Genomic DNA, 12,395 nt, shown 5'->3' with positions numbered 1-12,395 from the left:
CCACCTGTCCTGCACCCTGGAGAGAAAGAGTTAGGAAGAACAGGACTTCCCAGAGGAAGCCAGAGGACCCAAAGAATTGCTTCTCATTCAGCCCACAGGCCACGAAAGACCACCCCTGGCTGAGGCCTCCATTTGCCCAGAGCTCCCACATCGTGAACATCCTGAGGGGTTCTGGTGGGCAATCACAGCCATCACAACCATCCAGAAGACCAATAGTTCCCATGCCTTCAGTTTCAGGGCTAACGTCATGCTGTCTCAGAGCAGTCGTGGTTCTGCTGCTAATGGAACCTCTGATTGCAGCTCCAGATTCTGTTTCAGTCAGTCCTCATCCCTGACCAGCAATCCCTTTTATCCAACCATCTTGATTTAAATCCTTCTCACATCGCTATTCCACCCGCCAGCTCAACCAGGCCTACCTTTACCTACATTTGGCATTTGCCAGTGCCCATACCAGACACTGGTCTGCCTGTCTTTCTAGGCCTCTTCCTAAAACCTAGTGTGTCTACTATCCCTGAGATTGGACTGTTTTTTTCCTGGCTCATCCAGGCAGAATGAGAACCTCCTAGATACATTTCAGGCATCGAAGAGGAAGATCATGGACCACCGTGCTCAGGACTTCCAGCCAGCTATAGGCTATGCCAACTTCTGGAGGTGGATCTATGTTGTTAGTTCAGAAGAAGAGCCACCAAATAAATATATAGCAAATGATCCAAACAAGTTTGATGATAGCTTGAATATACTATCAAGTCTAGCATAGCCCAAATTAGGTAAAAAGCTATAGCTGAAAGATTTTTTTCTAGCTGGACAAGCAAGAAATTTGGGTTCAACATAGTAAAGTGTACACTGATTTATCAAAAGCACTTTATGCCCCTTAGATCAGGTCTCCTGCTGGACAATAGTGGAGACTTCTTCAGAAGGCCTTTGAGGAACTGCTTTGAAAGGACTGCTAATTGCCTGCACCTCCAGGGAGACTGGGGGTGTCTCTAGACTTACTGATAATAATGGAAATCACCTACAGAGTGCTTTACAGATACTAACTCATTTAACTCTCACCTACAAGGAAGAAGCCATTATGCCACAACTATTTAACAGATGAGAAAACCAAAGTACAGAGAGGTTAAATAACTCAAAGTAAAAAATCTGTTGAGTGGTGAAGCCAGGAATCTAACCCTAGTTTAATGACAGAGGCCAGGCTTTTGTTTCTACACTATCTGCTTGTTGGTAGCTACCCCACTAAGCTACTGAGCCGTGGCACCTGCTTCAAGTGGTACCTTGTTCATTTAACCATACAGGATTGCTTAGTACCCTCTGATTCACAGATGAAGAAACTGAGCTTTTCCCAAGGACTGACAGCTGCTCAGAGGAGTTGAAGCCAAGTGTGTGTGGTTTCAGAACTTGCCCTCTTTCCGTTTCTACTACACAGACATAGCACATTCTGGGTGGCTGTTCTGACCTCAGAAATAGGGCCACCTTTGTGATCAGGAAGGCCACACACTTCCCGTCCAGAAATGAGTTTGCCTGAGATGTCTTAGCCATCGGGGTCTGAAGTTGGAGTTGCAACCAATACCCCATGAAGACATCTCTATTTTCCAAAAGTAACTCATGGCTGGTTCCCCTCTGCCATGGGCAACTTTGTGTAGGGTATGGAGAGATAAAGAAGGAACTGAAGAGAGTTATTGTCCTAGAGCTTTAAACTTGCCCCATAGAGCCAGTGGTAGTCTTATTTGGACACAGGATCTTTGAAGATGTGATTAGTTGTGATGAGGCCAAGTGTGGCTTCCTGTAACAAAGTACAACAAACTGGACGGCTTAAAACAACAGAAATGTATTGTCTCATGGTTCCAGAGGCTAGAAGAGCAAAATTAAGGTGCTGACAGGGCCACGCCACCTCTGAAGCTTGTAGGGAAGAATCCTTCCTTGCCTCTGCCAGTGGTTGGTGTTTGCTGGCATTCTTTGGTGTTTTCACTCCAATCTCTACCTCCTCTGTCTTCACATGGCCTTTTGCTTTGTGCCTGTCTGTTTCTGTGCCCAAATTTCCCCTTCTTATGAGGACACCAGTCGTATTGGTTTAGAGTCCACCCTAATCCAGTTTGGCCTCAACTGATCAAATCTTCAAGGACCCTATTTCCAAATAAGGTCACATTTATGGGGTCAGGACTTGAACATATATTTTGGGGGGACAATTTTCAACCCATAACAGACAGCAAGGACACTATTAACCCAGACAGCACCTTTGTGGTATAAGTTGTAAAAGATGCTCCTTCCCCTTGAGGGATGTAGTCCTGTGACAGGGGGCACTGCTTGGCAAGGTAGGGCTTGGCAGGTAAATAAGGGTTAGTTTCTAATTGTCCCCTTAGCCTGGCAGCTGTGTTTCACAAAACACATGTGGAAACCCTAAGAAGCAGCCACAAGTAAAGGGGGAAAAGGGAATTTTTTGTTTCACAATATAGGGATGAGACTGTTTTATCCTCTATAATTTAAAAGCACAGAGTAGTAGTTAGTATGTGAATTGTGGCTTCACACAGAGCAGTTTGATTCCTGGCTCCATGAAACACCAAGCAGGGGGACCTCATACAAGTTACCTAACCTTTCTGAGCTGTAATTTCTTCATCTCTAAAACAGAGTTAATAATACTTAACTGTCAGGGTTACTAAGACAACCTAATGGAAGGAAGCATATAAGACATATAGTAGAGTATTTAGCACACAGCCATTTTCCAGTAAGTGGGGAAGCTTAGATGCATAAGTTCTTGGGGACAATTACATAGGGCTGTCTATTGGGGAAATCAGGTTGCAGTTTGTTGATGACTGATGATTGATGTGATACCCAAGATTGTTTCTTTGGTATGTATGTATTATTGGGAAAAAATGACTTAGCCCCTCTAAGACTCAGTTTTGTTATCTATAATATGGGGGTAATAATTGTACTTTCTTCTGCATAGGTGTGTTGTGAGGATTCAACGAGGTAATACATTTCAGAGCTCAACACAGTACATAAATCTTGATAAATGTTCATTTTTCTCCTTTCTTTTCCCATCTTTCTTCCTTATTCTTCATGCTAAAAAGGCATTTTCATGGCATATTGAAACAAAACACCAATACTGAGTTAGTTGTTCACTTTCCTATCTGGTACTCTTTAGATAAATGACTTTAATTTTCAAGTCACTCAATAAGGGAACCATGCTTATGCTATGTATAAATTTACTTATCACAACTCAGCTCAGAAAGTAAAAGGTGCTATTGAAGGATCCTACATCTAACCAATACAAAAATATTTTCTTGGGACAAACCCAGTGAACTCCTTGAGGGAATAATCTATTTGTTCAAAATCTAGAAAAATACCTGCCATAAAGTAAAGGCCACAGAAGTATTTCTTGAATGAATGAATGTCTCAGAGGTCACTTTATTTCAGGAAAAATACCCAGTCATTTTTAAAGACGATAGTTTAATAAATATGTGGTGACTGTATATATATTTAGTATATAAATAGTATCTGTAGTTAACAAAAATGACTCTCTTAAAATGATGAATAGGTTTGCTGACACTTCATATTTCATTTAATCTATTTGATGTTTTTTGTAGTCAGTAACACTCCACTAAAGACTACCCCATAGACTTTTGAAAAATTAATTAGAAGTGTATGGCAAAGCAAATTATGTCATAAAACTAAATACCATATCAGTCTGAGCATTCAAAAAGGTTATAAAGTCCTAGCTAATGAGGTAGTGATAGAAAACCACAGAAGGATGGAACTTTCTAAATTAATGTAAAGTGTTTAATTATTTTATTTTGACATTTCTCTTTTCATATGGTAGTAGAAATGATCATGCATTTTTGCTCAATTTCAGGGCTTTGATTTAGAGGAAATCTCAGTAGAGGTGGTAATATTTTTGAAAGCACGTTGCTATTTGTATTTTATTCTGTCTGATGCACTGAAAAGGTCACTGCTTTTTGATGAAAATTTTCTTTAGTGGAGCTGAATAATATACTCCAAGTCAGAACAACAGTGACTTTAATAATAACTTTGGATTTTATAATTTAAGTAGTGGAACATCCTCTTTCTCACAAAACTCTTTGGATAAATCTTGTAAAAACAAGACAGATATCTGTTTGTGCCAAGCGAATTACTGGCATTTAAGTATAAGACAGAAAAAATGACCCACATTTTTTTCTTATCAGAGAATTCTCAAATATACCCAGAAATAGAAATTTCTGTCTTGAAACATCAATTAATTAAAAAAATAAGTAAAAGTACATAATTAAAAATGATTATGTGTACAAATGGTGACTCCACCTCATGATTCAATTACATTAGACTCTCGGTCCCTTTCTTTCTGAAAGACTTTTTCTTTTGTGGGGTTGAATTGTCTGCTCAAAATAATTGATGTACCAGTGTCATTGCTGGAATAACGTGTATCTTGTTCCATATGGAAGATGTATATTTGGAATGTGGGTCCCCTTAGAACTGAGACCTCCTGTAGCCCTGGAACTTAATTATTACAAATAGGAACTAAGTCTCCTATATCAGTATTACTTTACTATTCATTCCGGAAAAGCCTTGCCCAGGAAGTTAAGGCCGTAAACCAGTAAGCAAATTCATTGTTAGCCTCAGGTACTCCCCTCCCTGCAAATCCATTTATCCCTCCTCGGGACAATAAGTAGCTCAACTGGTCAAATCTGTTACTTAAAAGCAATTGGTACCAATCGAGACTCATGTGGAGACCCTCACCCAGCTGGGTGCACCAATATTAAACCCTTTTTTAAGATCCTGTTTCTCCAAAGTAGTTTTATTTATTTTTTAGCAGGTAATGCAAGTATAGGGTTAAAAATTCAGAAGACACAAAAGCAAATAGAGATTTCTGGTTTGAAGATGGCATCATGAAGTTTATCCCTCCCTCTTTAAGGTAGATGATTTAAGGTAGGCGGTTTTCCAAAAATTTGTCACCTGGATAAATGATAAGGTGCTGATTAATGCGACTCTGGATCAAGTCATTTCGGAATAATATCTTTAGCAACCCAGAGGACTTTATGCCCTGGATCAATGTACCATAGTTGGTTTCTGGATGGGTAAAAGTTTTACCTTTCTTTTGTAAGGGGCAAGAAGGGTGAATGTGGAAAGGGAGACAGAAGGAAAACTGGCAGATCAATTTTAAGAAAGAATTTCTTTTTACTGCTTTTTTTTCCCAAAGATACAAAGATCACACAAACTGTAACATTAAAAAATATAAGAGGTTCCCATATACCCCATGAGTGGAAGTGGAGGTTCTGGAAATGGTTTTCTTGCAATTATCTACGCCTGCTTATGCCCGGGAACCAGTGGGTGTGCCTAGGGCACTTTCTCCCCTCCTGGAGGGCAGCACTGAATGGTGAGGAAAGCCATTTTGTTCCTGCTTTGGCAGATAGGTTGTGAATACAGACTCAGGGTCTTACAATCCCCTTGGGGTTGGTAGTTTCCCATTTGAGTTAGAATTTCTCTTCCCTGTGAGTGGATCAGCACTTCTACAGGACCAGCCCAGCACACCGTTTACTTTGTGTAAGTGGGAGAGGGTCTTCAAGACCTCTGGGTATACCCCAGGGACACACCCTGCCAGGAGCCTCAAATAATTGTTCTGAAGAAGTGGTTTGAATAATTGTCCTGAAGGACTGAGCAGTATTTAAGGCTGCCCAGATGGTGATACCAGGATTGAGCGACCAGCCAGTGTGAAGCAAACCTAAACTGGGATACAGGTTGTTACCAAAAAATTGCCAAGAGGGTTCCTTTCTCTATTTCAGTGAGATCTTCAATGTTCACCTCATAATATTCTGTGGTAATAATATTTATTCTTATTTCATGAAAGCTACTTCAACACATATTCAACTCTATACCTGAATCATCGGTTAATATAAAGAAAAAATATGTAGAATTTTGCCCAGATTAGGTAGGATTTTTGGGCACATAAATTTCAGGTAATGTTATAAAGTATAAATATCCACATAATATATGCACCTACAAATGATATTCTAAATGCTTATGAATTTTTATAAGTCACTTTATTCTACATTACAACATGCAATCTAATAAACTTAAGTAGCTAGGTTAATTTTCCTTACTTTATTTCAAGGCAGGTTTTAGAAAGGAGCATTAAAAAGGATTTGCTTTCATATGTGTTCTAAGATGTGTATACTTTTCATTATTAATAAATTATTAAATGTAACCTTAGTAAATTAATAAATCAAAATTACTCTAAAAAACTTACCCTTTTATCATTTGTCCTTTAGATAAGGGTTTGTATTTTAGATCTCACAATAGACAGAAAACTGCTCAGAATAATAGTTATTTTTCAGCTTTTAGTAAATGTTTATATTTTAAATTTATGGTTAAACACATGAAAAGATTAGTGGTCTTTTGAGTGAATCAAAATATTCTTTCAGGAAAAACATTAATGATCTATTTGACATTATTTTTAAGTGTATACACCCAAGCCTATTTTTAGTACAAAAAAGCATGTAGATGCCAAAAAGTTAGTTCAATTTTTAAAAATCAGCTCTTTTTTTTGCTTAATATAATCCTACTTGGGTTTAAATGTATATCAACATTTAAAGGTATTACCTTAAGATTTTAGTGACTGCAGTCTCTTTTTCCAGAAGGTTCCTTGCCCTGATGCTGAAAACAGACTTGCGAAGCTGTAAAATTTAAGAGTATGAATTTAGTTTTCAAATGTAATGGAATAATACATCAACATATCATTAAACAAATGACTACTAAAACATTAAGCATGTATGTTTTTCACTAAAGCATCCTCATACAATATATATTCTATTACTTAACTTAATTTTCTATTTTTTACTTTTATTTGTGCAGAACTGCAAACAAACTTATGAGGTTACATATCAAGGCTACGGGGATGCTGAATAGGCTATGTGTCACTAGTAATAATATTGTTCTACCTATGGAGAGGCTTTTCAGTTTCCAAAGAATTTAACACTGGAACTAATATCGAAATCTATATTTACCACTGTTTAGTAAAATGTTAGCTAACCCACATGGATTCTGTTTTGGGATCCTGGTCTGTGACCTAATAATAATTTGTACAAGTGGTTTGGGAATTGTTTTGTCCTACAAACAATTATAAAATTACTCCAAAATAGAGGACGAAGGAAAAAAATCCTGGAGGCTGGCTATAAACTAGAAGATAGACTCCTTCAAAATTCTCTTCTGTTTGAGCTTCGCAGAAGTTACATTGTTATCAGGTGTAGAGTGAGCCAAAATGATATTGCAAGTCTTGTGGGCAGAAAGAGGGCAGAGAAAGAACCAGGAAGCACAACCATTGTTAGAAGATTCATAACAACAAGACACTTGAATGTGTAATTCCAGCGGTCAGGCTAAACTAAAGGTAGTTATCAGAGAATGACTTATTTATTTTGATTAACAGATTCGATTCAATTTATTGAGCACTTGGCACAGTTTTAGTGACTTGGAGATATAGGATAATCAGTATCAGAGTTCCTGCTTTTTAGAGCTGACTAGTCTCCTGAGAAAAGCAAGACTAGGACACATGAGCTCATCAGGAGAGAAGATGAGAAGGACTCTGGGATTTTGCAGGGAGAGGTCAGTGTGTCTAGAATAGTTATCAAAGACAGCTGGAGAAGTGGGAGGTGTATTGGGCCTTGAAGGATGCTGAAGATTGATAAAGGCAAAGGAGGTGAAGGGCTGAAGGAGGAAAGGGCAAGCTAATTTGGCGCAGAGTATCCGTGTAAGCCGAGCGAGGTGAATCTATTAAAACAAGAGGAGAAGGCACTGCTAGGGCATACTGTGCTTCAAACAAAGTTGAGGGAGGAAATAAAGCAGGAGGCAGGACAACTCTGTGTTCAGTAAAAACAAACCATTGAGTATCTGCTAAACAAAATGAGAGGACCTGAGGTGCAAAGCCGTAGAGCCTGCAAACTAACCTATAAGCAAATACTATAATGTCAGCCCACATGTCCCGAAGGTGAGAGCTGGAAAAGAACTGATAGACACAAATCCATCTTTTCAGTCATAACTGAAGACTTAGATGACATCTTAATTAGCAAATGGAATTTTCATATTTCACAGGAGAGCTGTGATATAGGACAGGATCTTGAACACGCTAGCAATCTCCCCCAGTGAAGAAAGGTGTTACACTCATTTGTGTGTGGCTGAAGAACTGAATTGGTTTCATTATTCACTAGAATTCTTAGGAGAATAAATTAATATGGGACAAGGAGGAAAGAGTGGATGCTATTTATTCAGAAATTACATTTTTCATGATAGCACAGAAAAGGTTGTTTACAATGACATATCATGAAACGTCCCTAACTAGTTTCTGTTCCTTTAACTTCCCTGGGTTAGTTAGAGTCACTTTTTTTATCGCCCCCCACCCGGGGCTTTTTGCGCGTTGTCTGCTCTCTGTGTCCATTTGCTGTGTGCTCTTGAACCGAGGGCCTCCCATATGGTAGTGAGGAGCTCATCTGATTGAGCCACAGCCGCTTCCCTAGAGTCACTTTTGACTGAAGGGTCCTGTCATGGTAGATGAACGTCTGCTCTTTCCAGACTTAACCGTATGGACAGCCATGAGATTGGCCCAGGCTATAGGGGCCCAAGACAGGAAGTTTTAGGAGGAGACTGCACACCACATGCTGTTATCTTCGAAGGACAATGGCCTGCCTTAGTCGTCTTTCCCATGGTGTAAGGTGGCAGTCTGAACCCACTCTATCAACTGCCACTGCTGAAGCTTAAAACAATGTCCTTCATGTTAGGAAAAACCTTTTCAGAAATTGGGGATAATATTTATTGTCTCCTGAATTATTTCTGCAATGATAAAATTACTAAAGGGCTACCTAGTCTCTTTGGTCCTAAACTTGAACTGATTAAAGCAGGGGTTCTTAACCTTTTTTGGTTTCAAGGACCCCTTCATCAGTCAGGCAAAGATCACGGACCCCTTCTCCAAATGTAGCAGCAAATAGTTTTATGACACTCAACATCAGTGTGTCTTTAAATTAAATTTTAGGATTACTCAAAATTATGTTTTACAACTTTCCCTAATTTCAATATCTGATAACACAGTTCAAAATCTGCTCAAACGGTCATTTTCGGCAAACATTCAGAAATTCGAGTTTTCCCACAACATCTCTGCCATCCTTACCACGTTTTTGCAGGCAGTTATTCACTGCACTCAGAACACACTATATCAAGATAAAAATCATACAAAGTCCACACTCTACTGTGTATTATTTAACAAATATATAATACCCGCACCAACACGTCACCACAAGAATAATGTTTTTTTTTTAATTCAATTGAAGCTCACAAAGGTTCATGGGTCCCTGATTAAGAACCCCGAATTAAAGCAAAGTACAGTATTAATCTGTACAAGGAAGTAAATGAGAATTGTTTTTATAACTAACAGTAAAAGTAACAGAATAATAAAAAGTATTTATTTATTATCTGAAGACCTTCAATTCAACCTTGGGATGTTCCGGAAAGAAGAGAGAAAGGATCTCTCTCTGTATTTCATGATCAATAGTTATATACATGCACACATGCACACATAAATGTATGCATGTGTACATATATGTACATGCATCTATATGATATCGTAGATATGATTTAGTTATGTATTTTACCTGACATTTTTCCCTAGTAAACTAATAATGCCTATTGTGATTATTTAATTATTCTCATCAGTTTTTCTTATTTCTTTAGTAAAGCGTAACACATTTCTTTTAGCCAAGAACTTTCTGACTGCGCTAGTTACAACACTTAGCACTACACTGCTCTGCAGTGCCCTCTTCTGGCTCCAAAAGATACTGGCTGCAACCTAAAATAATCATTTAAAAACATTAGGGAGAGGACAAATACTGTATGATTGCGCTAATGAACTAAATATACTGTGTAAACTCATGGAGTTAAAAATTAGAATATAGAGCACCAGAAAATAGAAAGAGGGTAGAGAATGGAAAGCTGAGGATTAATCTGTGCAGAATTGTTAAAAAACTTGTTTGTAAATCTTTGGAAATGAATAGAAATGGTTAAAGCATATCATGATGCTTGTAACTATCAGTGCTACTGTATGGTGGGACAGTGGTTGGAAAAGAAAACTCTAAGATCATGTATATTACTAGAAGGAAAACTAAAAACTATAACATGGAACTGTATAAGAAAAGAAAACCTCATGTAAAACATGATTATGGGTGATATTGAATATATAACACTGTTTTTACAAAATAAAAATACAAATATGCTAGAGAGAAGGAGAAAGAACAGCAGCTATGTATGCCAGGTGAGGCACAGAGAGATTGAGTGATGAGTTTTGTTTGCTTTTTGTTTATTATTGGAATAATGAAAGTGCTCTGGGAGTGAATGGGGTAGTGAACACACAAACACGTGATCACACTGAATAGCACTGATTGTACTCTTTGGATGCATTTATGCTTTATTAATATGTACCAATAAAATGGAAAAATACTTAAGAAATTAGGGAACACAAAAATCTACTTCATGATAAATAATTTTAGATCTGAAATTGAAAATATCAGGTATGAAAGATGTAAGTAATTGTTCACTTTGGATCTAAACAAGTCAGAAATGTAAAACCTAAAAAAAGAAGGGTCTGGGCAACACATTTGGATAGAGTTGGAAACTATTTGCATTAAAACATTTCAAAGATTAGTTGAAAAAGACCCTAATGCCCTCAGCTCCACCAGTTATCTACTCTCTGACAGAAATAATGATCAAAAACAAATGATCTAAATTTAAATTTTCAAACGCAACAGAGATGATTTTTTAAAGTTTTAAACTTTTAATTTTAAAAGACACTTCCTGAATTTTTAAACACAGAATTCAAGGGGCTGAGAAGTCAACTCAATTTGCATAGACTTATTTGTGGTTGAATAATTCGGAGTTGAAGGACAGACACATCAATGGATAGATCTTGCTCAGTTTTTTAAGTCTTTGAAGCTACAGGTTCCCCCTTTTTTTCTCCTTGCAATGTATGTATTGAAGAACCTGGGCTATTTGACTTGTAGTTTGACTGGATTTTGCTCTGTGCATACTCAAGGTCCAGTTTAACACAGTCCTCAGTCTTCTATATTTCCTGCAAATTGGCAGCTGGATCTAAGGGTTTCATCAGACGCCTGTTTGATCTTTTTGGCACCATATATGGTGGGGTAGTATCCCTTCTCCAGGAGGTACATACTGTTTGTCTCTTTGTGATATTGGCAGTGTTGATGTTCATTACCCAGATCCATTAGTTCACTGAGGTTGAAAACTATTTTTCATATTGTAGTTGCAATACTTTTGTAACAAGATACTTCCCCTCCCATATTATTTGGTTACTCAGTGGTACAATTCATCAGGAAAGGGCGGAAAAAATCATTCTTTACTTACTAGTTTTTAATGTAATTAGTTGTTTTCTATCATCCTCTGAAGCTGATCGATTCTCATTTTAAAAACGTCATTATGAACTCAAGGACTTATTTGGTGGCTTTCAGTACATTTCAATTATTGTCCTTATTGTAGGTCAGATTACCCCAAGTATACATGGGAGCTTTTTCAGTTTGGCTCTTGTATCCTTTGACCTGATGGTAGCAGTCTTTGGCAAAGCTTTCTTGTGCTAGAGTTTGACAAGATACTCCAAATACATCTTATACTTTGTTTCAAATCAACAATTTCCTCCAAGAAGCCCTGATTTCTTTTATTGGGAAATGGGCAGTGTTTCAAGAGCCTAATCCAGACTCCAGAGATTCTTGCTGCTGCCGAGTTGGTCATTCATTCTAGGCCTTTGCCGTGACAGTCTGGGGGTTATTTTTAGAGATTAAAGAAGTCCCAAGGTTATGATATATCAATATTAATTTTATAATTATTAATAAATTATTAATATTGATTAATAGTTATGACTAGTATTTATAAATTGATATTTTCAATTTAAATTCAGGACACAGCATTTTTACCTAGCCTGTTCTACATGACATTGTTTCTCTTTTGCGTCCACATCAAGGTTCTTGATTATCAAGGACACAGGATAATTAAACAGATTTAAAATATCTCATAATTACTCATTAGTTTCATCCCATATTTCAAAGACAATTGTCTCAGATTAAAAATACCTATACTCACATCTTCAATGTGATGAATATTAAAAACTGATGAATATTAAACACATGTTTGTATCTTCTTCCCATTCTCCCATCATATTTGTACACATGTCCTATGAGTACATCATCAGAGTGAATAGCCATTATGTGTTATACTCTCCTTCTTAGTCTTAGTGCTACACATAATTTATTTTGAATGCTCACTACAGCTCTTATATCTAATCATTTGGGTAGTCCGAAGCACATTTTTTAGTAGTTTCTTCAGGAAGAGCTCATGGAAACAACGTTAAGCATACTTAACAG

At 37.4% G+C, this 12,395-nt stretch overlaps 1 protein-coding gene across 9 annotated transcripts in view; it reads right to left on the bottom strand.

The window, feature by feature from the left end:
- NALCN (sodium leak channel, non-selective) overlaps nt 1-12,395 on the bottom strand; it is a 359,283-nt gene that overhangs the window by 76,244 nt on the left and 270,644 nt on the right. For all 9 annotated transcript variants that reach the window (XM_004458403.4, XM_071208219.1, XM_071208218.1 and 6 more), the window contains one exon: nt 6,589-6,662. In XM_004458403.4, the coding sequence (XP_004458460.1) occupies nt 6,589-6,662 (74 nt within the window). The remainder of the gene's footprint in view (nt 1-6,588; nt 6,663-12,395) is intronic.

Source organism: Dasypus novemcinctus, chromosome 15, assembly GCF_030445035.2.
Source record: "Dasypus novemcinctus isolate mDasNov1 chromosome 15, mDasNov1.1.hap2, whole genome shotgun sequence".
NCBI classification, from domain to species: Eukaryota; Metazoa; Chordata; class Mammalia; order Cingulata; family Dasypodidae; genus Dasypus; species Dasypus novemcinctus.
The sequence above is the reverse complement of the archived record's forward strand: the minus strand, read 5'-3'. Positions and strand labels throughout refer to the sequence as shown.